A 26,635-nucleotide genomic window follows, 5' to 3' on the forward strand; every position below is an offset into this window, starting at 1 on the left:
CTTATACTCCTCCAAGATCAAGTTGAATCATCATTATCTGCAGCATTGAAGATGTTACCATCATGAAAATATTTGGATTTCAGAGAAGTGGAGCAAATAAAAGTAGTATCAGAACACAGTTTACATGCAGATTTGGCAAGGAGAGCTCTATTGAATAAGTGTAAATCTTTGAAACCCAGACCTCCTTCTTCCTTTGAATTGTTTACCTCTCTCCAAGTAATGAGATGCCCACCTCTATTAGATTTTTTGTTCCTCCAAAAATTTTGATGTATTGAATTTAGTTGATCAACTGTGTTATCTGGAAGCTTGAAAGTTGTCATGTGGTGAAATGGAACTGCATTAGTAACATTTTGATCATTACTCCTCTTCCAGCTTCAGACATATTTGAGCCATTCCATTTTGATAATCTGTTTTCCATTTTATTGACAAGGCTAGAGAAAGGTATTTTCTTATTTCTGCCAAAAAAAAAAGAAGCCCTAAATACTTCTCTTCTTCAATATTCAATTGCCTGACTTGAAGTAGACCATTAATGAGCGGACAGGAATGTGGGTTCATGTTATTGCTGAAGTAGACAACAAACTTGTGAAAATTGATGATTTGTCCAGAACAAACACTGAAATCTTGTATTAGCTTGAGAAGATTGTTAGTTTCCAACTGGTTTTATTTACAGAATAGTAAGCAATCATCTGCAAATAACAAATGGTTAATTTTTGGAGCACTTCTTGAAATCTTCATACCTGTTAACATATTCATATTCTCACAATGATTCAGCTTCCTTGAGAATGCTTCCATAGAAAGTATAAAAAGATAAGGCGATAGTGGATCTCCTTGTCTAATTCCTCTTGATGGTTTGAAAGCTTTAGTAGGAGACTTATTCACCATGATTTCCACCTGTGTAGTACTGATATATTGCATTATGAGATGACAAAATTTTTCATAAAAACCAAAATTTTTAAGCACATCCATGAGAAAACACCATTCAAATCTGTCAAAAGCCTTTGACATATCCATCTTAAGAGCAAGATGGCCTGTTCTACCTTTTTTCTTTCAATACCTTCACAATCTCTTGAATAAGACAAACATTCTCTGAAATGAGTCTACCAGGAACATGGGAAGATTGCATTGGGGAAATAAGTTTCTCCATATGTTTCTTTAGTCTGAGTGCAATAATTTTGGAGATAAGATTGTAAATTGTATTACATAAAGCAATGGGTTTAAAGTCTTCAGGCTTGTGAGCTGATAAACTCTTGGGAATTAGAGTTATTCTAGTGTTGTTGAGTTTCTTTAGAATGTAACCAGAACTGAAGAAAGATTGAAAAACTGTTCTGCAAACATCATCTTGAACTATCAACCATTGAGATTGATAAAAACCAGGTGGAAACCCATCTGGTCCTGGGGAAGTCCAAGGGTCCATAAGTTTTAATGTATTATGAATTTCTTGTGAAGTGGGAACTACTATTAGGGCTGTATTGTCTTCATATGAAATACAAGAAGGAATATACTGCAAGAATCTTTCACTATCAGCTGGATTTGAAGTAGTATTGATTCTCTGGAAGTGTGAGACAAGAAGATCTTGTATAGTATTTTTGTCTTGACACCATGTGCCATCAGCAGCTTGTAAAGAATCTATTCTGTTTCTCACCCTTCTTTGATTTGCTCTAAAATGGAAATACTTGGAGTTCTTGTCTAAATCATTGTAATAATGATCCTTTGACTTCTGTCTATAAGAGGAGGCTTGTATTTCATTTAGTGAATCAATTTCTTTCTCAATGATTAAAACCTTTTCAATATGCATTCCTTGGACATCTGTATGTTGTAAGTGTTCCAGTTGTTGTTGCAGTGTTGTAATTCTTCCTTGTATGTTGTCAAAAATGTTTTTACTCCACAGTGATAAAGTATGTCTAGTATTAAACAATTTATAAGACATAGCATAAGCAGCAGATCCTGAAGTATTTGACACCCAAGCATTCTTGATTTCATTCACACAAGTATCATTTTGCAACCAGTGTTCAAATAATTTCCATGTTCCGCTTGAGCCTGCAAAGTTAGAATACAAAGACAGCAAAATAGGAACATGGTCTGAACCTTTTATAGGAAGATGGTGAAGTTTGGAATCTGGGAAAGTTATAAGCCAGTCATTATTGACAAGAGATCTGTCTAGTCTAGACTTAGTTTTACCAGTACCATGACTATTACTAGTCCAAGTAAAGGGATTTCCACTATATCCTAAATCCAATAAATTTGCTTCTCTAATAAGATCAATCACCTCATCAGAGGTAGCATTAGTGTTTGTATTTCTCTCAGACAAATCAAAAGTAACATTTAAATCACCTATGAGAACCCAAGGAATCTTAACAACTTTGCTTGGATTTTTAATGTAATCCCATTGAGTAGTTTGGTGTTCTCTATAGGGTGTGCCATAGACACAAGAGAGAAACCATTCTCCTCTAGCAGAATCATTGGTTACAAGAGCATGGAACATATTGGAGGTGGTGTTGACAATTTCTAGAGAGAAACCATCTTTCCACATAAGGACAATGCAACAAGCCTTCCCCACAGAGGGAACATAGCAGTGTTAGGCATTCTAAGACAATTAGTGAGTTTGAGGATTCTATCATCATTTATCTTAGTCTCACATAAGAATATAATGTCTGGGGAATGCATTTTAATGAGATTCATAGTATGTTCTCTAGTTTTTTTTTCCTAAGAAGCCTTGGCAGTTCCAACTCATAATTTTCATAGTGGAAAACGAGATTGAATTACTAAATTTGATAATCAAGTTATTGAACGGAATTAAATCATGCAGCTTATAATGAGAGAGATTGCTGTAATAAATGTAAAGCACGGACTGCTGACAAAATTGAGAATTAATGCGAGAGCTTTTAAAAAAGAACTTAAGAATTATTACCAGCTTAGTAGGTGCTCCATTCATCACATGAGAAGATTCCTCTGGATCCTTAGATCCATCCTCAATCAAGTCATGTTCCATTGTACCCGCTGCTCTTCTAATCTGCCTAGCACAGATGTCTCTAATCTGTGTGTTTTGCATCTTCCCTGTGATTGCAGAGATTTGGTTGTTCGAGAACGAATCCATGATGACAGTAGAAGGTATTGTTATGAAGGGTTTTTCTCTGGAGAATTTGGATTGAAAAGTATTTTCTAGGGTTTGAGAGACTTTAATATAAAGGAGAAGATGATAGCTAAGATAACTATAATTAGTTATATTCGAGTTATCTTTTATATTAAGATGATTAAAGCAAATATATTCTCCAAGGTATGGGGAATAAATCCTAAACGGAAAGTTGACACAACTTTGAATAAAATGCGTCATATTAGCTGGGATCTTGAAATTAAGGAGAGTAATAGAGGGAAAGTAGAAAATTTTGAATTTCAAAACTTCATGGATGAACTGAGTTGCAGAAGACCGATTTTTTCCCATTTGATCGGATAAAACATTTAAATCATAAAAATGATAAAGAAAATAATACTGGTTCATACTGATAAAATCCTCTTCGAAATTAGAGGATTGCAATACTGCGTCGATACTGGATGTAGTTGTGAGACTTGATTGTAATAAAAAAGTTATAAGTAGGAGACCAATCAAGGAAAAGGTCCAATACTGAATGCTTCTCATATTGTGATGAGCAAAGAGTCTTGAAATTAGCCAGACATAATCAAGAAATAAGTTAATAAGATAAGGGAAAGAAAAACTTAAACAAATTACGAACGAGTCGCAAAAAAACATAAGAATAAAACTAAATACAGCGAGCGAGTTAGATAAAGAAATAATGAGAGAAAAGATACTAATTCAAAGAAAGAAGAGAGTCAAATAGGTTCAGTGATCAAGCAAGAGCTCTGACAAGAACAAGCTAGAGAGATCATAAGAAAATTGTTGAAAAAGAAATTTAGAATTTTCCACTGAGTTAACTCATTTGTCACCCGATTTGCAGAGCGTCTGTTTTATTTTTCAGCTTTATCTTGCATATGACCTTATGGTGAATTATAAGAGAAATTTTGTGTTTGAAGAATACAAAATAGCTTGGTGTCATCCTGATATTACGAATATGACCTTAAGTATCAACCATTACTATACATATCTATTTAAGGGTAAAAATGTACATTAGATCAATGTTTACATATTCACAGGAATTCCACCGTATTTAAAGTAGATCAATTTTTTTTTTAAAACTTGATGTCTTTCAAAATACATATTAAAATTTTGTAAAATTAATTTATTTAGAAAGCTCCTTGAATTGTCTACATAACGAGAACAAATAAAAATATTAAATTTTTATCTTAAGACTTTTTTTCACTATCATCGAATTTGGTATCGTTAAAAAAATCAAATTCAAATATATGCGTCCGACATGTAGTCTCACTGGTACCGGTAGAAAAAGGGTCTCAAGTCTCAGCAATCCACTCAAGTGTTTTTTACACGGATTTATATTTTATCGAGCTTGTAAACACATCCAACTTCACACGTGCATGCTTTCCTTTTTAATGGGTGATGATAACTTCCTAAGCTCATTTCATTTCATACGGCAAAGTTCCGGAAAAACATATAATCAAGTCGAGATGGCTGCCACAACCTCCTCTTCTCCATCATCACCACCTCTGCACACGTTTAAGGTCCTTAAACGCAGACTCTGGAACCGAATCTTTGCTCTGATTTTTACATCAGCAATCTTATCTTTAATTCTGCACCATTTCTTATGTCTCTTACATTCCGAGAACACTACCACCTTCCTCCTTCACCTCAACTTACTATTCTCCGATTTGATACTCTCGTTCATGTGGGCGACCACGCAGTCATTCCGTTGGCGTCCCATCCGTCGCGCCGTGCACCCCAAGAACCTTATGCAAGTAACTAAGGTTTGGAATCTTCCAAAGTTAGACGTGTTCATATGTACTCCCGATCCGTACAAAGAACCACCTATCGGTGTTGTTAACACGGCTTTATCAGTAATGGCTTATAATTATCCATCCGATAGGATATCAGTATATGTATCAGACGATGGAGGATCAGAGTTGACTCTTTTTGCTTTCATGGAAGCTGCTAAGTTTGCTACTCACTGGCTGCCTTTCTGTAGGGACTATAAAATTGAAGATAGGTGCCCTGCTGCCTATTTCAGTTCTAGTCACTGCAGTTCAACCACAGACGCTGAGGAGCTTAAGGTAAATCAATAATTTTTGAATCTTTTATTTTTGTCAACGAACAGCACTTAGGCGACCTTAATTAACTAGTAGGATAATTAAGTTGAATATTTAGAAGAGATTAATAACGGCTAAGATTGCGCTGTCACCCGGATGCCTGAACTAAAAATTGTGGGATTCGGGACTTTCCTTGTCCCTGGCGTACTGGCACGTTCACGAACTTGAGCTCTATTTATTTCATTTATTTATATTTTAATATATTATCGGGAAATTCTAAATTGCCCACAACAACCCTTACGTCTCATTTGGCTCAAAACCCACCTTTCTCCTAACGGAAAATGAGTTATTTGTCCAAATATTTTTAAAACACGGTTTTAATGGACGAGTAAAAATTAGTATAGGTAAAATGGAGACAAAAAAAATAGCAAGGATGAAACTGGATTCATCCTGGCTTAAACTTAAAAAATAGCGAGGATGAAACTGGATGCATCCTGTATAAATTAAAATAAGAAAAAATATTTAAAAATAGGCAGGATAAAACTGTTTACATCCCGGCTATTTTTACATTTTTATCCATTTAAACAATATCAAAATCTAGATGTCTTTTTCACCCAAAAATTATTGATTTTGGTCTTTTTAATTAATTTTGTGTTATGCTAATCCATGGGTAGAGACGAGTCTGTGTCGTGCAGAATGATCTAAGGAAACACAGACTTTGACCAGTATAGTAGGACCTATGATACACCGTTACTGATACGGGGACACTGATACGAGACCGACACGGATACGTCAGTAATTTTGAAGTATCCGTGCTTCAAAGAGCAGGTCCAAATTGTCAGGTTTTCGGTGTTTGTTTCAACGGTCGTAGATGATGTTCGTTTTTCTTATGCATTAACTTCCAAAATTGCTTTGAGAATTATATGGTCAAAATTTCAGGTTTTGATTACATATGATGACTCTGTGTTCTTCTTATCTAACGGGGATCTAGATCTTTTCTATTTATTTTTGTCCTCTGCATACTGCAGTGAGGCGTTTTCCTATTATTAGCTCACATCTTGCTGACTTTGTTATTGAGTATTGTCAAATGGCAATCTTATCCTGACTTGTTCCAAATTCAGATCTCATTCTTATAAAATATGCATCGGATTTATAGCAATTGCACTGCAGTTGAAAATTTGACACATGCTCTAACTAGCTCATCGAAGTGTCCAACCAATTCACATACAATGACCAATAAGATTGAGTGCCTATTACTATTTAAAACCAAAAGCATCTGGATGGTGCCTACTTTTATCTTATCTTACTTATTATTTTTTTATTTTTTTTATGAGTGGGAACTAAACTAAGACTGATGATCGTTTTCAAACGTTCTACATTTCAACGAATCATTTTCTTTTTAGAGAAATTGGGTCAACTTTTCAAATATTTTTAAAATATGGTTTAGTGGACAAGTAAATATCATCGTTTAATTGCCCCCCTAAAAATAATTAGGGGCCCTGCACTACAGGACAAAAAGGGTTATGAAATAGCAAATATGAATCATCCATTATCCCATTTTTTTTTTCAAATGACTAAACTACTCCTAAATAATTAATTAAGTTAAGTTAATTAGTTTGTTTAAGTTAAAATCAGATTTAAGAGTTAAAATTTGGGGTTGGGGGAGGGGGGAGGGAAGTAGTGTTTTTATATGTTGAGATGAAGAAGAGGAGTTTTTGTGGGAAAAGTTAGGATTTTTAGAAATGAGTAAATTGTAGTGGAGGAAATGATGTTGGTGAAGCTTCAAATAACAAACATGATTGTGTTGAAGGTGAAATTGTCTCAACTAATCTTATGGATTGGATGTTTGATGAAGAGATGTTAATAGAGGAAGCCATGAATATTGGTGCAAATGAAGATCTCATTGCTCACAATGAGGAACCCCAAGCTCAAAATAATCAGGTAAACATCTTATACCCTTCGGTTTGTGTGTTTGTTGCTCCAAGTGGTCAAATCATCCCCACTATGGAACAACTCAGTGTAAGGGTCGTCAAAGTCGGGGGGTGTATACCCAAACGACTCTGTGAGGTCGTCAATATATTGACACTATTAATAACGACTCAAACCTGCAACTTTTCCAGGTTATGAAAAATCGTTAGGGTAGTGTGATACAGATTGACGACCCTTTTTAGCTAGGTCACCCAGAGTCGTTATGTTATTTGGTTAACACAGGAACGACTCTAAAACCAAAACTCCCTCTAAAATGTAACACTTAGGGTCGTCATATTTGTAGTCATACGAAATGACGATCCTAGCTAGCCATCGCAAATGTTATGAAAGGTTGTTAGGTGCCGTAGTAATATGGTGTAACGACTCTTCCACTGGATTTTCATAATTTTTGATTTCATAGAATCATTTTATTGAATCGTAAAAGACATATATCTTGCATAGCGTTGCGTTGAAGGAAATGAAATACAATAGATAATAACGGTGCACTTATACATTTAACCATAAATGGCGTAATTATACATAGTGCCTTCCAAGATAAAGTAGCAATGGTCGAACTCAAACTTTTTCCCACGAAGCACCTCATATCGCGCATACGCCTTCCTCAATGACGAATCAGGCGAATCATTATCGGGGTCTCTTGGTTCGTCGATGGATAAGGGTACCTCATTCGACTTTTTTCCTCGGAATGGACCGACATTCAAGTATCTGGTGTGTCAGGGAGGTTTGAAAGGAGGAGTGGGCATGTGTTTCTTGTCTTTCTTTTTACTACAATGGTAACACACACAAAAAAGGAACAAATCAGTTGACTATTTCATGCTATCAGAACAAGGATCGTCACCTTATTCTTTAAAACAGAAACGACTCTAATAGAAAACATGACGACACTAACAAATAATGTGACGACCCTATCAATATTTTGGACAGTGAGTATTTCTGTTTTGCAACTAGGGTCGTCAACTAAGAGTAACGACTCTAATCCAAACCATAAGAGTTCAATGACGACTCGAATGTATATATTGACGACACTTCCAGTTTTTAAGACAGAGAGACTGTTCTTAGCAGAATTAGGGTCGTCAATAGATTCGATTCGACCCAAATCTAGGGAAAAAAATTGTAGTAGCAGAATTAGGGTCGTTAACTTAAACATCATATAGCTTAACGATTTTTCATAGAGTTAACATACATATGAAGAATCGTTAGGGTTTAAGAAAATACAGAGTAACGATTCACTCACTGTAACTGAAAAAAATCGGTTCCAGACCTCAATTTCACAATCAAGACTCAAGAAAAAATCAAAACAAAGGAGGGTCTTAGTTCACTTACTTTCTAATCGGCGCCATTTCTTCTTCTAATTCTTCCCGGCTTGTTACTGCGGTCTTAAAGTTTTTCGTATCGATGATTATGACGATGAATCGACAAAGATTTTTTTTTTTTGTGTCGTTAATGGAGGAGAGAGGGAGAACTCAGGTGGGAGACGAAGGGAGGGGAGGAGGCTAAACTGATTTTGGTTTTAGGGTTAATAGGTTTTTAAGTAGTAAGGGTAAAATAGTATTTTCACCACCTTTTGGAATCCCCCTAAAATTTTTGGTGTGGGTATAAATTGGTCAGGGCCCCTAATTGTTTTTAGGGGCCCCAATTAAACGAGGGTAAATATTAGTATGGGTGAAATGAACACCAAAAAAATAGCAAGAATAAATCTGGATTCATCTTAACTTAAACTTAAAAAAAATAGCAAGGGTGAAACTGGATGCATCCTGATGTAAATTAAAAATAAGAAAAAACATTTAAAATGGGTAAGATAAAACTGTTTACATCGTGGCTATTTTTACATTCTCGCCCATTTAAACAGTATTAAATTTTACATTTCTTTTTCGCCCATGAATTGTCATTATTGGGTTAATTGACCAATTTATGTTTTTTTTATTGATGTTTTTTTTTAATTTTTTTATATTTTGGTACCTCGTTCGGCTTTTTTCCTCGGAATGGACCCGCATTCAAGTATCTGGTGTGTCAGGGAGGTTTGAAAGGAGGAGTGGGCATGTGTTTCTTGTCTTTATTTTTACTACAATGGTAACACACACAAAAAAGGTACAAATCAGTTGACTATTTCATGCTATCAGAACAAGGGTCGTCACCTTATTCTTTAAAACAGAAACGACTCTAATAGAAAACATGACGACACTAACAAATAATGTGACGACCCTATCAATATTTTGGACAGTGAGTATTTTTGTTTTGCAACTAGGATCGTCAACTAAGAGTAACGACTCTAATCCAAACCATAAGAGTTCAATGACGACTCGAATGTATATATTGACGACACTTCCAGTTTTTAAGACAGAGAGACTGTTCTTAGCAGAATTAGGGTCGTCAATAGATACAATTACAGAGGTAACGACCCAAATCTAGAGCAAAAAATTGTAGTAGCAGAATTAGGGTCGTCAACTTAAACATCATATAGCTTAACGATTTTTCATAGAGTTAACATGCGTATGAAGAATCGTTAGGGTTTAAGAAAATACAGAGTAACGACCCACTCAATGTAACTGAAAAGAATCGGTTCCAGACCTCAATTTCACTCAAGACTCAACAAAAAATCAAAACAAATGAGGGTCTTAGTTCACTTACTTTCTAATCGGCGCCATTTCTTCTTCTAATTATTCCCGGCTTGTTACTGCGGTCTTAAAGTTTTTCGTATCGACGATTACGACGATGAATCGACAAAGTTTTTTTTTTGTGTGTCGTTAATGGAGGAGAGGGGGAGAACTCAAGTGGGATAGGAAGGGAGGGAGGAGAGTAAACTGATTTTGGTTTTAGGATTAATAGGTTTTTAAGTAGTAAGGGTAAAATAGTATTTTCACCACCTTTTGGAATCCCCTAAAATTTTTGGTGTGGGTATAAATTGGTCAGGGCCCCTAATTGTTTTTAGGGGCCCCCAATTAAATGAGGGTAAATATTAGTATGAGTGAAATGGACACCAAAAAAATAGCAAGAATAAATCTGGATTCATCTTAACTTAAACTTCAAAAAAAATAGCAAGGGTGAAACTGGATGCATCCTGATGTAAATTAAAAATAAGAAAAAACATTTAAAATGGGTAAGATAAAACTGTTTACATCGTGGCTATTTTTACATTCTCTCCCATTTAAACAGTATTAAATTTTACATTTCTTTTTCGCCCAGAAATTGTTATTATTGGGTTAATTGACCAATTTATGTTTTTCTATTGATGTTTTTTTTTTAATTTTTTTTTTTATTTTGAAGCAATATTGATGTTTCACTATTTCAATGAATATTTTGTTTTTCTTTACAGAATTTCAAGAAATTGTTTGACAAATCAAATCTATCCCTATCCAATAAATAAATATTGTGTTTTTTTTAGGATTCTAAATTTCCAAGTTTTATTCGAGAAACAAAATTTCTAAATCAACAATCCAAAAGCATCAGAAAATCCCCCCTCACACTGAGGTGGAACCCATCTCCTAAAAAAGGGATCCCCTGCTAACTTTTGGGGTGCAGGTCTCACTCCAGTGTTTGTGACGGTTTCGGTGTTGTTTTTGAGTTTGTTTGTAGAGAACCACGGATGATTTATGTCATTTTTGATTTTCCGAAGCCTTTATGATAAACTTGGTAGTTTATTTATATCGTGAAATAGTAATTTCACCATTTTATTTTCCAAAATCATGCACTGGCATCAACACTTGATATTTTTTTGTCATTTAATGATTTTAGTAGCAGAGTTCTTTATCTAATTAGCTATGCTTATGGTATATATGATGCTAGACTATCTTGCAGACTTTGGTACACAAAATCGAAAATGATTCGTTGCACGAAAAATACCGGAAAAAAAACTGTGTGAAATAAAAAGGGGACCCACGTTACACTATTCATATCCTAGTAATAGAATCGCTACCCAACTGACACTTAGATCCCTTTATGGCCTTTTCCCTGAGATTTTTGGGCGTAGGTGTAGAATTGTGATAAATTATTAAGATATCATGCTAGGACAAATGAAGTCGTTAATTCATTTTAGGTGTACTTGTTGTAGTCCCAAAATAAAATAAATAGTTTTAAGGCCAAACAATGCACAATTGACAATTTGAGGAGGGGTTTGTAATTTTTTCGTTTTCAATCAACAAATAAAAAAAAATTGATAAATAAAATAAAAAAGGTATATAAGATTGTTACATCCTGGATCAAACAATAATAATATATCTAAGATTGATATCGATAGCTCTGAATGGAAGGCATTAACCCGTTACCTGCTAATTCACCATTGAACCAGTTAAGTTTTCTCAGGAGAGAGATGAGAGAGCGTCTTGGAGATAAGAAACTTATTCAATTGGATCATAAAAGTTTTGATTTGGAGATCGTGAGCTGATTAAGGTGCTGGAGAGAAGATGCGGAGGTGTTAGAGTTTGGGTAGCATTGCCCGAGAGATTAGTTGTTTGGGTGATTGATTTACTTCAATCCATTTACAAAGGGAAGAACAAAGCTTTGAGGTTTGAATAAAAGGATGGTGAGAATGTTTACGAAGTTAAGATTCAGAAAAACACAAAAGGGGATTACATTAGGATTTGTAGACTTAACAAAGGTGATGGTGATAAGTGAGTGAGCATCTGTATTCCCAGTGGGATAACAAGAGTTGTTGGTCAATTATGGCGGAGGTTTTAGATTGTTTTATGGAGAAGGTGGGGTTAAAGAAGGTTGTACAGGAGGTTCCTAAGGAGTTTGATTTTCCTAGAATGAATAAGCAAACCAAATCTAAGATTATAAGGTCAGGTTTGGTTGTCTTATCTCATAAGATAAATTGGAATAAGGTAGCAGTGTCAATCAAAAGGGAGATGAGGATAAAACGGTACATCACGATACAAGTTATTAATGATTTTGAAGGTGTGATTCAGCTGGAAGAGGAGGAGTGGAAACAACAATGGAAGCTATTGAGGAGGAGAGATGAAGGTGTTGACTTTCATTTTGCTATTTCAGGGGGGTTATCAAGGTACATGAATGTGAAGAAAATGGTGGTTAATAGTAAGAAGAAGACGGAGGAGGGCACTGTATTTGCTATTAGTAAAACAACGGAGGGGGTTATAGAAATTAATATGCTATCTAGTATTGAGAACTAGGTGGTGTCGAATCTAGGAGATGTTCAATTATCTCATACAGAAAGTATGGAGAAGGTGATGGAGGCTGCAAAACTTATGTTAAAACATTGTTGTGCATATGGAGGTGTTTGCGAGGGGGATAAGAACAAACTCATAGAGGTGGTGATGAAACAAGTGCAGAAATATAAAGAAAGGTTCAGGAAGGAAAATGCTAAGAAAAATAATGTGGTTGTGGAGCAGATAGAGGAGGGTTAGATGAGGGATTTGGTGTTGGTTAATGCAGACAACACTAAAAAAATAGTTCATATGAAAGGGTCAGTGAATCAATTGGAAGTTGGTAATGTATTGTAAAATCATAAATTGGAATATTAGAGGGCTGAATGCTTTTGATAAAATGACAGCATTGAAGAAATTGATTTGGAATCAGAAGTGTGATATTTGTTTGATTTAGGAGACAAAAATTATGAAGATGAATAGGTGGCTAGTGAAGCAATTGTGGTTTGATGAAGATTTTGATTGGTTGTATCTTCTTTATGTGGGGAGTCATGGTAACAGTGGGGGGTTATTGTCAATTTGGAATACAAATAAAGTTGTGAAAGTAGAGGAAAGATTGGGAGTTAACAACATCACTGTTGGGTTGTGTTCTAAGGTGAATGGTAAGAAATGGGAACTGTGTAATGTTTATTCTCCTTGTGGTTATAACTAAAGGGAGGATTTTTGGAAGGATTTGGAGATGGTGAGAAGTTGGTGGAATGGTCCATTATGTGTTGCAGGTGATATGAATGCATTCAGAAGTGAAGAAGAGGGAAATAGAGGTGAAGGAGGGCCAAGAAATAATAATTTCTTGAATGATTTTATTATGAAGAATGAGTTGGTGGATTTTCCATTGGTTGGGGGAGCTTTCACTTGGTCTGATATGTCAGAGGATCCTCTTCTTTGCAGGTTGGATAGGTTTCTACTAAGTATTGATTTTGATTTGCTTTTTCCAGATTCTATTCAGGTTTCTTTAACAAGAGTGATTTCTGATCATAATCCATTAATGTTGGTGACTAAGCCTAGTATAAAGAGTAAACCTTACTTTAAGTTTGAAAATGGTTGGCTGGTGCATAAGGACTTCCTTAAGAATATGGAGAAATGGTGGGGGATTATGGAGTTTCAAGGGCAAGCTAGTTTTGTGTTCTTTAAAAAGCCTCAGAACTTAATTTTTTTTTCTTAAAGAGTGGAGTAGGAAAGAGTTTGGGGGCATTAAGAAGGAAAAGGAGGATCTTACTGAGAAGATAAATGTGTTGGATACGGTGGAGGAAACACACAAACTTTCTGATGAGCAGTTTGAGGAGAGGTTGAAGATCTTGTTGCAATTGAAGAAGATTAAAGCTATTGAGGAAAGAAAGTGGCATGCTAGAGCTAAGCAGAATGAATTCAGGTGGGGGGATTCCAACACTTCTTATTTTCATAGAATTTTTAATGCTAGAAAGAAGAGGAATACAATAGCTAAGCTGGAAATTGATGGGGTAGAATGTTTTGAACAAGAGAGTATAAAAGCTGAAATGAGAAGTTATTATGAATGACTTTTTGCTGAGAAGAATGATGTGATTTTTTCTCTTGATAATCTGTTTTTTCCAAGTATTGTTGAAAGAGAGAAGGAATAGTTGGAGAGGGAGTTTACTGAAGCTGAAGTGTTTGATGTTGTGAAGCATTTTGGTTCCAATAAATCACCAGGGCCAGATGGGTTCTCAATGGAGTTTTACAAGGTGTGTTGGCCTATAATTAAAGCTGATTTTATGAAGTTGATGTTTGAATTCTTTAGGTTTGGCTCTTAGGACTGGAGGCTGAACTGTTCTTTCATTTCTCTTGTGCCAAAGAAGGAGGATTCTTGTACTTCTAAGGATTTTAGACCTTTAAGTCTGTAGGGAAGTGATTATAAAATTCTCTCAAAGGTTCTGGCAAATAGGTTGAAAAATGTGATGCATAAATTAGTTTATGATTCACAAGGTGCTTTTATAAAGGGGAAGCAAATATTGGATGGTGTTCTTATTGCAGGATAGTGTGTGGATAGCAGGTTGAAGGATAGGAAACCAGAGATTTTTGTAAAATAGATATGGAGGAGATTTTGATAATGTGAGGTAGAGCTCTTTATTGAGAATTCTAGAGAAGCATGGTATTGGTAAAAAATGGATTTCTTGGATTAGTTGGTGTATTTCTACTTCTCATATTTCAGTTCTTGTGAATGGGAGCTCCACAAAGAAATTTAAACTTTCCAAAGGTTTAAGGCAAGGTGATTCTCTTTCTCCATTTTTGTTTCTTCTTGTGGTGTTGATTTTATCAAAGTTAATTGATGATGCTATTAGGAGGCATCAATTGAAAGAGTTTCAGGTAGTGGAAGGTGGGATCAAGATTTCACATCTGCAATTTGCAGATGACACATTATTGTTTGTGGATGCTAATGAGGAGGAAGTGAGAAGACTCTTATTGATTCTTAGTACTTTTGAGATGTTGACTTGAATGAAATTGAACCTGGAGAAAAGTTCCATGATAAGTATAGGAGCAGATGAGATTATTGATACTTTGGCATTGGAGTTGGATTGCAGAACTGAAAAATTACTTGTGAAATATTTGGGTTTGACCATTGGTGCCACTGCTAGGTGTTCTTCAATATGAGATGAAGTGGTGAAAAGAATGCAAGTAAAATTGGCTTCCTGGAAGAAGAAGTTTCTTTCTAAGGCTGGGAGGTTAGTTTTAATAAGAAGTGCTTATCTAGTTTACCTGTCTATTTTCTTTCTTTAATTCCTATGCCAGTGAATGTGGAGAAGAAACTGAATAAACTTATGAGAAGATTTCTTTGGGACTCTACTGATGTGAGAAGGAAAATGAGCTGGGTTTCTTGGCTTAAAATTTGTAAACCTAAATCTTTAGGTGGGTTGGGTGTGAAGAATCTGAAATGTACAAGTAAATCTCTTAAAGCTAAAGGATTTGGAGATATGCAACTAAGAAGAAAGCTTTATGGAGGAGGGTAATGCAGCAGAAGCTAAAGAATAAGGAGGAAGTTAGTTTGCCATCTAATGATGATACTGCAATTGGGAGGAGTAATTGGAAGAGTATTCTTAACAATACTTCTTTTCTGGAGAAGGAGGTGAATTTTAAGCTTAACAATGGAAAATAAATAAGGTTTTGGCTTGATGACTGGACTAGGACAGGTGTATTGAAAGAAAGATATCCTGCAGTTTACAAGGCTTGCAGAACTAAGAATGCATCAATTGATGACATGATAGAGAATGGCAGATTAACTTGTCAAGTTAGAAGAAGGTTAAATTAGAATGAGCAGCTTCAATGGGACATGCTCTGTAATGTATTAGGACCAGTTCATGTCTTGAATGAAGAAGCCGATGTTGTGGATATTATGGGAGGGTTTAAAGTGAAGAAGTGTTATGAATCATTGGTTCAGGAGGAGGAAATTTGTGATTTCAACCAGTTCTTGTGGAAACAAGGTATACCACCAAAGGTGAGTTTCATGTTATGGGCTACTTTTCACAATTCATTGCCTGTTTTTTCAATGTTGAATCACAGGGGGGTGGATAATCAAGATGCAAAGTGTCCTTTTTGTAAGAGGGAAGAGGAAACTGTAGATTATATTTTCTGTAATTGTTCATTTTATTATGAGGTTTGGTCTTATTTCATTAAGTCATTTAGACTTTCTTGGGTGTGGCAAGATACTGTGAAGAAGAACTTTGAAGCATGGAAGATGAATAAGTTGACTGGTAGAGGTAGGGAGGTTTGGTGGAAGGTTGTTTATGCAGTGTGCTGGCATCTGTGGAAAGAAAGAGGTAATAGGGTTTTTGGAGGCAGAGAAATGACAGCTGAAGAGGTTATAATGTTGGTGAAACAATCGATTGTTTTGTGGTTTTTTGATAAGGATGTTTTCAAAGACTTCAATGTTAATCAAGTCTTGTTTCAATGGGAAATTTTTTTGCATATTTGATATTGCATAACTGTTTCTAGGCTTTTGTACATATTTTTTCTTTTAATATAACATTTCTTACTCAAAAAAAAAAAAATATTGTAACACCCTAACCAAAAGTATAAAAGATAGGAGGGAAAAAAATGTTAATAATAAGCTATCAGCCCACTTCATGTTGTTTGTAGTTTACTTGTATCAATGAACTATCTAGAGAACCATTCATGAAAATCAGGGAGAAAAACATGGATTTCTCTATCAACAAATCCCTCCACATATTTTTAGTAAATTTGTGCAGTTATCTGAGTGTAAAAAGGTTTCCTCATTATCATTGCAAAGTTTGCATATAACCAAAACCAGACAACTTCTAATAATGAAAAATTGAAAAGTATTTATAGTTACATTAGTTTATCATATGATAAAGTCAAAAGCAAATGTGAATTAGCTGTCTTTTTTTTTTTAATAACCGACAAATTTAGTAGGTTATCGCTTGAATAAAAAAAAATTTATAGGAAGAGAATTTCATTGATAAAAAAACTAAGGTGTTACATAAGATTTATCCTTGTCCAGTTCCCCAACTAAGAAGTATGGGAGATCATCATAACAGACACATGTATTCATGGTTCTTTATTTTTGTGCATGAGTATCTGCTACACTATTAGCTTATCTCTTAGCATAATTACAAGACCGGTTAGAAAAACCTTTAAAGATAGAAATGCACATTATATGTTGTCCATTTTATCGATCCTAGTCTATTATTAATAGCATTGATCACATTCAAACAATCTCCTTCAATTTCCAGAAATTTAATATCTTTTTCTTTAGCCCACTTCCAAGCCTCCAGAGCAGCTGCAACTTCTGTCTTCTCCTAATCTATTGCATTTCCCCTTTTTACTATGCAGAAGATACTTGCATGATTGCGTAATATTATACCAAAACCTATATGATGTTCTGATTTAATGAATGAAGCATCAAAATTCAGTTTTATAAACTGTGTATTAGGTGGTTTCCACGAGACATTTTCACCTCCTGCAACGGGAACTGTTATTGGTAAGATTGCATTTTCACAGTCCAAAATAAAATTGTTGACTGAATTAATAAAGTCAGACATGTTCATATGAATTTTATCAAAGACAATAACACATCTTTGCTTCCATATCCACCAAAAAACATTACACGTCTATCTGATTTTAACCTGCATAGGCTGATCCCAAAAATTGTTAGCATTAAACACATCAGCTAGCCAATTATAAACATTCACATTTGTATTAATACCAACCAGAGTATGATCAAGAACAAACCACAGTCTCTGAGAAACAAGGTAGTCAATAAACAAATGCTGACAAGATTCATCATTGAAGTTACATAGAGGAAAAATGTAATCAATATTAATAATCACTCTATGAAGTTTATCTTTTGTATCTAGAAAATCATGCATAATTCCCCATATGTAAAGCAGAATTTTAGGGGCAATTGAACTTTACACAACTTTCTCCAGGGAAAATTGGATGTGTGTAAGCTCCACCCCTTTTGAGAGTCCTGCAATAAAATATTATATGCATATTTAACATTAACGCAACCATTTCTTGTTCCAATCCATCTTACTTGATCATGACCTATCATTGGTAACCCGACTGCTCAACAATACCATTTGGAAATACGAAGCATTTAGCATATTAAGATTCCAATTTCTAGTATCATTATCAATAAGTTGAGAACTTTAGTTAGTCCACCAAAGGACATATTACAGGGAACATGCTTACTTAAATTGGGTATCCAAACATCTTTCCATATGTTGATATCTTCACCATTTGCTATTTCCCAGCAAGAATGTTTTCTAATTATCTCTAACCCTTGATAAATCCCTCTCCAAATCCAAGAACCCTTGACATTCATATAAAGGATTATGGTTAAGAAATATTTATGGGCCATTATTTGAAACCACAAAGCTTCCTTTTCAGTGACTAATATCCACAATTTATCGATTTTAGTTGTTCTGTTACTTATTTTATCTGTTGCAGATGATGTACGAAACCATGAAAATGAAAGTAGAATGCGTTGTTGACAGAGGATATGTTGGTGATGAACACATCAAAACTGATAAGCAGCGTGAAGCTTTCAGTCGATGGGCAGATGAATTTACACGTCAAGATCATTCTACTGTAATCCAGGTACCAATTTAATCATATTATCATAAATATTATCCTTTTGACTGATTATTATGATAATTTAAATCTAAGTAATATGTTTAATTTGGTAGTCATATTTATACTCGTTGCGTGTTTTAAAATGCTTTCAACAATACGAAATTTACAAATATACATATTATTTCTAAATTTTTCTATTTTTTTTTATAAAAATATTATTGAAAACATTACTTAAAATTTTCCTGCGCTCCTTATTTCCTTAAATTATGTTCGGTAACAGTTACTTCCATGGAATGGCCATCTTCTGTAAAATTGTGGGTCCATTTGAAAATAAACGTGGTCTAAAATGTGACTTTGACTTAATTCCATGGATAGTATTTCATTGCTTCCCTGGGATATTGTTTCCGTGAAATACATCATTCATGGAATTGATTTTTCAAAGAATTCAATATGAAAAATTATATGAAGGTGGGCCTCATTTGTTGTGAGTGTGCGCATTTTTACCTTGTCCAAAAACACCGTTTGTCTAGAATTGCGCACACGACCTAAGAATTGTGCATAACACCACCCATTTTTTAGAGTCAGAGGGAGTATATGTTTGTCATGTTACGATTTGAGTCTATATGATGACATCAGTCAATGAATTTTCCCGACGGTTATCGACGCAGGTTCTATTAGAGAATGGTCAAGACAAGGACATCACAGGGGTTGACATGCCAAACCTTGTTTATGTTTCGAGACAGAAAAGTAAAGCCTCGCACCACCACTTCAAGGCTGGTGCTCTAAATGTTCTGGTAAGCTACTCTACGTGTTCTACACGTAATCGAACTAATTTTTTTACTTATACATTATAGGTTTGATTCATGTAATGATGCTTTTTTATTTTCCCTAAAGGTTCGAGTCTCCGCTGCCATGACTAATGCACCATTAATCCTGACGTTGGACTGCGACATGTATTCGAATGATCCTAATACTCTCGTTCAAGTGTTATGCTTTATGTTGGATTCCAAGATGTTAAATTACGGTTACGTACAATTCCCTCAACGCTTTCATGGGATTAATAAGAACGACATCTATGGAGGTGAAAACAAACGTTTATTTCAGATAAATCCTATCGGCATGGATGGGTTAGCAGGTACCAATTACGTAGGTACAGGGACATTTTTTCGTCGACAAGCTTTCTTTGGTGGGCCTTGGTCATACGTATCCGCTGAAAAGCCAGAACTAAACCCTGAACATATTGTCGATAAGTCCATTCAATCAGAAGCAGTTCTGGAAATGGCTCAAAGCGTAGCTAGCTGTGAATATGAAAATGGCACCAAATGGGGTTCTAAGGTATGTCAGGATGTGTCTACTTGAGTAAATTTCATGCAATTTTTTAATATTCAGTAATTTTGTTATTTTTGTGCAGATAGGTTTTAGATATGGGTCACTGGTGGAAGATTATTTCACAGGTTATCAATTGAATTGTGAAGGTTGGGACTCTGTATTCTACCATCCAGATCGGGCAGCCTTTTCGGGGGACATTCCTATCAACCTTGATGATGTGCTGAGCCAAAACAAAAGATGGTGTGTAGGCTTACTTGAAGTGGCTTTCTCCAAGTACAGTCCGATCATTTTTGGAACACAATCTAGAGGTATTTTGATGGGCTTAGCTTATTCCCATTTCGCCTTTTGGGGTATTTGGTCTATTCCGATTACCATTTATGCCTTCATACCGCAGCTTACTCTCCTCAATGGAGTTTCGCCATTCCCCAAGGTACGGACACTCAATTTTTTACGCGATATATATGTTTTTACGAGTATAATTGTCCAAGGTTGGATGCTTACATTGCTTAAAGAAAAACATTATGTTGGGCCTTCTTGCAGGTATCTGATCCTTGGTTCTTATTGTATGTGTTCCTGTTCCTTGGATCTTACATCCAAGACTGCCTAGATTTTATGCTAATGGGAACGACATTTCAACGATGGTGGAACGATCAAAGAATGTGGTTAATCCGTGGTGTCTCATCGTACCTATTCGGATCCATTGAATTCTTCCTCAAATCCTTGGGTATCTCCACGTTTGGATTCGTTATAACTAGTAAAGTAATAGACGATGAACAAAACAAACACTATGAACAAGGAGTTTTTGAGTTTGGAGTTGCGTCACCTTTGTTTGTACCATTAACAACAGCGGCTATCATCAACTTCATTGCGTTTTCTGTGGGTGTCACAAGATTGATTTTGGGACACAGCAAACTGGAGGAAATTTTCATTCAATTGGTTTTATCAGGGTTTGGGGTAGTCAATTGTTGGCCAGTATATGAAGCTATACTATTGAGGAATGACAAAGGAAAAATGTCTTTAAAGATTACAATTTTATCTAGTCTTCTGGCGTTTTCTTTGTACTCATTATCTCATTGTCTTGCGTCTTAAATTATGGCCAGGGATTTGTTGTAGTTTTGCGGTCTGTTGAATATTATATGGATTCTTTCACGAGAATTATCAGCACATTTAGTTGGTCGCGGTCCAGTTTTTTCTCCAAAGACTCTAATACCTTCTTTCATGGAGGAAATTGTTCAGATTCTGGGTTCTTGCAAGGGGTTAATTTGCTTTGTCCTTTGTTTTGCTCGTTTCCATGGTCTTCTTAATCCATTTACTGGAGAGTACAGGAAATTACCGTCACCAAAGTCATCTATTCTATCTGGTAAATCTTTGGGTAGGCATTGGTCATGCGCATGAGAAGCCGTAAAGCCGTTATCCCGCTCCTGTTGATTGATGCATATTTTTTCTGGTGAGAAACTTTTTCTTTTAGCTTTCTTGATGTTGCTATTATGCTTTTGTAGGATGTTTACAGTTTCGATACTTTTGCTGTTACGAATAGTAGTTAACCAAATTCTTGAGACACAGAGATTATAAACATGCCTTGATATACATATCATATAGCAGGATCAAGTTGCAACAAAAAATGTAAACCCCTTGCACTCGCTTATCTCTATACTAAGTATACCTCTGTGAGATTGTTATTGAGCCAACTCTTATTTGGAAACCCAATTCAACTCGCTGATTATTGCGTTAATCCTATACAAAAAAATTGTTGATACAAATCAAAGAAAGAATTATATGGATGTTCGTGATACGCTAGATGAACACATGCAAGCTGGTGCAGGATAAGCCGTCACATCCATATGAGACTTGCTTGTTTTGATTAGAACTGGAGATCCCATGGAATCCATATGCATTTTCTTTATTCTATCATCAATCTCCTTCTCATTCATTTGATTGTTATTATTGTCCATGAACAACCGAACTAGCTTCTTCTTATTTGGTGTTATGTATTTCTTATGTCCGAAATACGCCCTATGTCCCTGTTCAGTCAATTAAAAAATTTAGTCAAGACTGAGATAATAATATTACTTCTGTAAGAAATTGATCGATCGGTCAATTTAGGCTAATAACCTGAATTGTTCTAGCCATGTTGCCACCATGGTTAGCCATGAAGGCATCGCTATTGATGCAAACAATGTAATCCAAAGCAGCTAGAATCGATGATTTGTTTCTGAAGTGTTGGAGCTCGTCTCCATCTGCAAGTGCCCATTTGTTCGTGAAGTGAGGAAATTGCTTCCGGATTGGTTCAAGGGCGTTTTCCCCTCCAAAGGGAGTTCCTCCAGCCCAATAGATCCTTGTGTTGCTAGATGCACCAAAAGCCTTCAGTAACCTGCACCATCAAAGTTACCAATGTCAGGAGTATAAGTTTGGATATCATACCACCAGGTGCTAAAATTCTGTGAATTAGAGGTTAGCAAATGACTGTCGCTGCCAGACAAGGTGTGGTAATGTGAAACGAGTACCCATCCGACAAATGCCACCAGGGTGAAAATGATCGAGTGATGGAACTGAATTTTTGCTAGTTATCATTATTACGTGAATCATGTGTACCAAAAGCTTATCTCATTCCCTTATAAATTAGCTTAACAGCTCTGGAGTGATTCAACTTTCAAAGTGAAGCGAAGAGTACAAATATTTGGATTTTCTCTAGCAAGGCTAGTTTGGGATTCTTCGATGGTTGCCAAAACTGAGTACTGCTCTATCTTCGGTTGGGCCCTAGTGATGCAAGAATTTCAGCGAGATTTTACTTTGCCACCATATCCTTTTTCAGTTTTGGCCTTGTTTGTTTGTTTAGTCCCTTAGATTTTGTGTTTCTATAACTTTGTTTAAAGTTTTTCTTTTGTGTCCCCCCAAAGAGATACTTTTTCCTTCATGCATATAAACGATCTTCCTCTATGAGTAGTAAACTGCTTTGTCCTTCTATTGATGGGTCAGAAGATGATTTATTAGTTTCCAGAAACTAGAACGACCTCACGAGTTATATGAGTGGAAAGCGTACAAATATGTGCAGGATCGAGCTGAAACACATACCTAGTTGTTTCAACGGCATTGAGGGGACAAAGACCAGCCATGTACCGCTCTCTGAAAGTGATATTATTGGAACGACCTGTAAGGAGTTCTGGGTGCGACACTCGTTCTGATACGATCATTTCATCTGCATCCTTCCCTAACCCCGGAAGGCAACCAGTCCTTACCCATACATCCTTCTCTAGACGGAGGTGCAATGCGATATATGGATGTCCCGCTGACATCCTCATTGCAAGCTTCTTTCCCAAGTTTTCAATCCATGGTTTGAACTTCAGTGCATGAAATGCTACCTATTTATAATAGAACGTTAGTTTTATAAGCAGGGGCACACGTCCATTTTCATTTATCAAAAGGCAATTCGCGATAAGTAAATGTACCTTGCAACGAAGCTTCTGTAAATCCGGATTGAGGATTTTAGATAGTTTTGAGTCGAAGCGACGGATAAGCAATACTGTATGTTTATTAAACTGGCATACAATTGGAGACAAGAAAATGAGTTCGAAAGAGACACATTATCTTTTCTTAATGGGTTTAGGTAATGAATTAGCTATGCAACCTAACCGATACAACGTTAATTAAAACATGTTTTGAATGAAGACTTAATCAGTTATTATAGATAATATATCTAGATGATCCATTAATTTGTTGATTAATCAAAAGTGGAACTTAATCATCCTTTTTTTTTCAATGACATGTATGTGTATTTTTTCCATGGACGACCCCAACATGTTCTCCATAAACATTTTATTTGGCATTTATATAATCAAAATCGAAAGATTTTCTTTAAAAGAAAAAAAAAAACAATTTGATTGAAATCTAAAATTATTTAATATTTATGATGCAAAAAAAATAAATAAACAACCATTTGCAGCCCAACACCAAGCACCTGCTGAATAGTTTAAAAATTCTTTTTCGCTTTTTTAAGATTAATTAAGGAGAATCAGTCTCAATTAACATCACAGAAGATCCCATTTAGATTAATTTTGTCGCCCCGTGAATGAGTTTTTTCTCTAAAAGATTGTAACAATACCAACATTGCAGTTGACTGATACGAAGGCAGTTCGTGGTCAGGTCTCCCTCACTCATCTTACATCAACCCGGCCCATTGTTTGTTAATTCCTCCTTTTAATTTAATTAATTAAAAGAAAAGGCTTTTCAAAAAAGAAAAAGGGTAACACGTATATTATGATTGATTTTTTGTTAATTATTGAAGAATTCCGCTAAGTGTTTAAGTAGTTACTATCACGTAGTTAGGCTTACTAATTCAACATAGAGTGATGAAGATAAGAGTATGTTTTTGATTTGACACAAATGAAGATAAAAGATAAGTTACTATTACCTCTTTCGTTAATAGAGTTCGGACCATATCTTCACTCACATTTGATGGTATTGGAGCTCGAACTGGTCGCTTGGAAATGTAAGTAGACGGTAATGACGAAAGTATATGCACGTCTTCTTTAAGTGTTTCCTTAAAGTTTCTTTCATCAAATATATCAGAAAATTCACTGCAAAAATAAAAAGGAAGTTAACTAATTATGATATGAAAAATAATCTTCATAATAACATAAACTTGATTAGCATATATGCTGAATTTAGATTTAGCTAATCATCAACTATATAATTTACGTGCGAGAAAAAAGTTATCTTGTCCACTGATATATATATATATGATAATGTACCTTTCGTCGCCCCAAACCGCATTGACATGAAATATAGGAACGATCAATGTTGCTTGAAGAATTCTAGCAATAACAACAGCATCGATAATCTGATTCTTTTGTTGATTCAATCCTCCCGAAACAACAACCATTAAGAAACGATTCTTTATCCCGCTGCTAATACTACTGCTAGAGTAATTTTGACTAAAGTTTAAACATGGACGATATCCCAACCCATCCGGTTGCTTCCATATTTCTTCGGTGGTGCCGGTGCTTAAGTTGATAAATGTATCACGTTGATTGAATTTTCGGTTGATATGAATAAGTGAGTGCTTATGATCAGAAATACAAGAAACAATTGGATAACTTATCATGAACACACTAAAGCTAGTGCATATTGCTAGGAATAGAAGGAAATATCTTGATTTTTGAGGTCTAACTCTGAATAACATATTGAGGATCATTGAACTATTTGTGAGTTTTCGCAGAGGTTTGAAGAGAATGGATATTCTATCGGCTACTAAAATGTAAGATACTTTGTTTGAGTTATGGTTTTTCATAGTGGTAATGGCTTTCCAAACGAGAAGGAAGAAGAAAAAGATACAAGAAAAAGAAAATGATGAAGAGGATGGAAAGCTTTGTATAAGAAATAAATGAAGAACATCAAAGAGAAGGGAGACCTAGCTAGAGAGAGGGTGGATGTTTGGTTTTCTACCAACCGCTGTATTAGTTTTTTAGAGTTGTTTGCCAACGACTACTGCTAATCCAATTAAGCATAAACATTTAAGGATAATCTCTGTGATACAAAGTCGTACCAGTGTTTTGGTCTGGACCGGAATCCGATATTGACTACATTGATTAAGACCTTAAATCTCTTCTCAGACAAAAACAAACTTAAAAGAAACTCAGTGATGGAGAGGCTATTTTCGATTGAAGAGTATGAAAATTTACAAAACTTAATTAGTGATCTTTTTTACATTCTAAATTAGAAAAGCAAAAATATGCACCCCTAGGAGCCTAGTAAATTCGTATACGAATTTTTCCGAATTGATACATATATTACCAGTCTGATTCAAACTCGGGCCCTAATTCACACTTTTTGTACATTACACGTCTTTGACAGCTGGTTCACTTAATGTTAAGTTGGATAACATTTTAGAAAATGTATGTTATGATTAGATGCGATCCCAAGGCCACACTAGTGTTAAATTTCTCTTGCTTGTTGCGATGGTGCATCCAGGGGAAACCTGAGCTTACCGGTTATGGCTTTTTCTTTAGAGGCTATAATGGTATGTTTATGTTTGTTGCTTCTGGAGGATGGGGTATTGCCACTAAATATGTTGCAGAGGTTATGACAGTTATTTGTGCATCTGAGTGGACAGTTGTTAATCATGTGGAGGACCTTTTTATCACTTCTGATTCAAGGAAGTTATATCTGCTTTTAGTTTGAATCGTATTCCCTAGTTTATATGTGCATTTTGTTGTATAAGTTTTGCTTTGTTCATAACAATAAAAAAGCTAACTTTTCAGCGGATAAATTAGCAAAACGCGATGCTAGGTTCCATAGGGGGAAATTATTGAGCATATCGTGAGATTATGTCGCTATGAATTATTTCTAGCTAGATCACGAACCATTGACCGGATTGTTGACTGAATTTGACTTTCATAAATTCGAATTTTGAATTGCTAACTAAGAATTCTTCGCTTTCTGAATCTCAAAAATAATGATAATCTAAATTAAGTTAAATGTTTCAGCGATGACTTTGTCTATCTACAAAATAATAAGTCATTTAGAAAATCATCATTCAAATGCTCAATTTTAACAACTTTAGCAGTGTTCCTAAGTTCGCCATTGCCCTTGTAAGAAGCTTTAATAATGTTACTAGTAACTAACTTATTAAAGAAGTTATGAATTGCAATTACCACTCTTCATGCTGCTATTAGTGCTAATTAATTGTAATTGATACTCTAACTAACGAATAAGTAGATGAAAGTTTGTTAAAGTTGATTATCCATTCGACTCAACCGCATATCACTTGCACCTCAGAGCCTTGACGAGAAAATTGAATATTTATATTATGATAAGATAACACATAATATATCACGTTCTTTAATGTTAATTTTGTATTGCCGGGCACATGAACCAAACCAGAAAATAGGTTTTGCACAAGGTCATCTTTGACTTGGTATATCTATGTGTATAACAAGTGAATACTTGTAGACTTACTCGATATA

General features: G+C 35.2%; 2 protein-coding genes across 3 annotated transcripts; one reads left to right on the plus strand and one right to left on the minus strand.

Moving 5' to 3' along the window:
* The first annotated feature begins 4,440 nt into the window (after window positions 1-4,440).
* Window positions 4,441-21,038, plus strand: LOC113353760 (cellulose synthase-like protein G2). 2 transcript variants are annotated; one of them, XM_026597259.1, is made up of 7 exons: window positions 4,441-5,175; window positions 18,219-18,368; window positions 19,013-19,138; window positions 19,239-19,679; window positions 19,756-19,981; window positions 20,068-20,103; window positions 20,214-20,346. In XM_026597259.1, the coding sequence occupies exons 1-7, from the start codon at window positions 4,486-4,488 to the stop codon at window positions 20,219-20,221; spliced, it is 1,677 nt and encodes a 558-aa protein (XP_026453044.1). In that variant the 5' UTR covers window positions 4,441-4,485; the 3' UTR covers window positions 20,222-20,346. The 2 variants fall into 2 exon arrangements, with proteins under 2 accessions (XP_026453044.1, XP_026453043.1); XM_026597258.1 differs by having other exon boundaries at window positions 19,756-20,103; window positions 20,214-21,038.
* Window positions 21,039-21,242: 204 nt separating this feature from the next.
* Window positions 21,243-25,137, minus strand: LOC113353761 (O-fucosyltransferase 20-like). Its single transcript, XM_026597260.1, has 6 exons — window positions 24,422-25,137; window positions 24,082-24,247; window positions 23,120-23,209; window positions 22,746-23,032; window positions 21,786-22,044; window positions 21,243-21,694 (listed from the first exon to the last, which is right to left on the minus strand). The coding sequence occupies exons 1-6, from the start codon at window positions 24,958-24,960 to the stop codon at window positions 21,446-21,448; spliced, it is 1,590 nt and encodes a 529-aa protein (XP_026453045.1). The 5' UTR covers window positions 24,961-25,137; the 3' UTR covers window positions 21,243-21,445.
* Between the last annotated feature and the right edge of the window lie 1,498 nt (window positions 25,138-26,635).

Source organism: Papaver somniferum, chromosome 2, assembly GCF_003573695.1.
Source record: "Papaver somniferum cultivar HN1 chromosome 2, ASM357369v1, whole genome shotgun sequence".
NCBI lineage: Eukaryota > Viridiplantae > Streptophyta > Magnoliopsida > Ranunculales > Papaveraceae > Papaver > Papaver somniferum.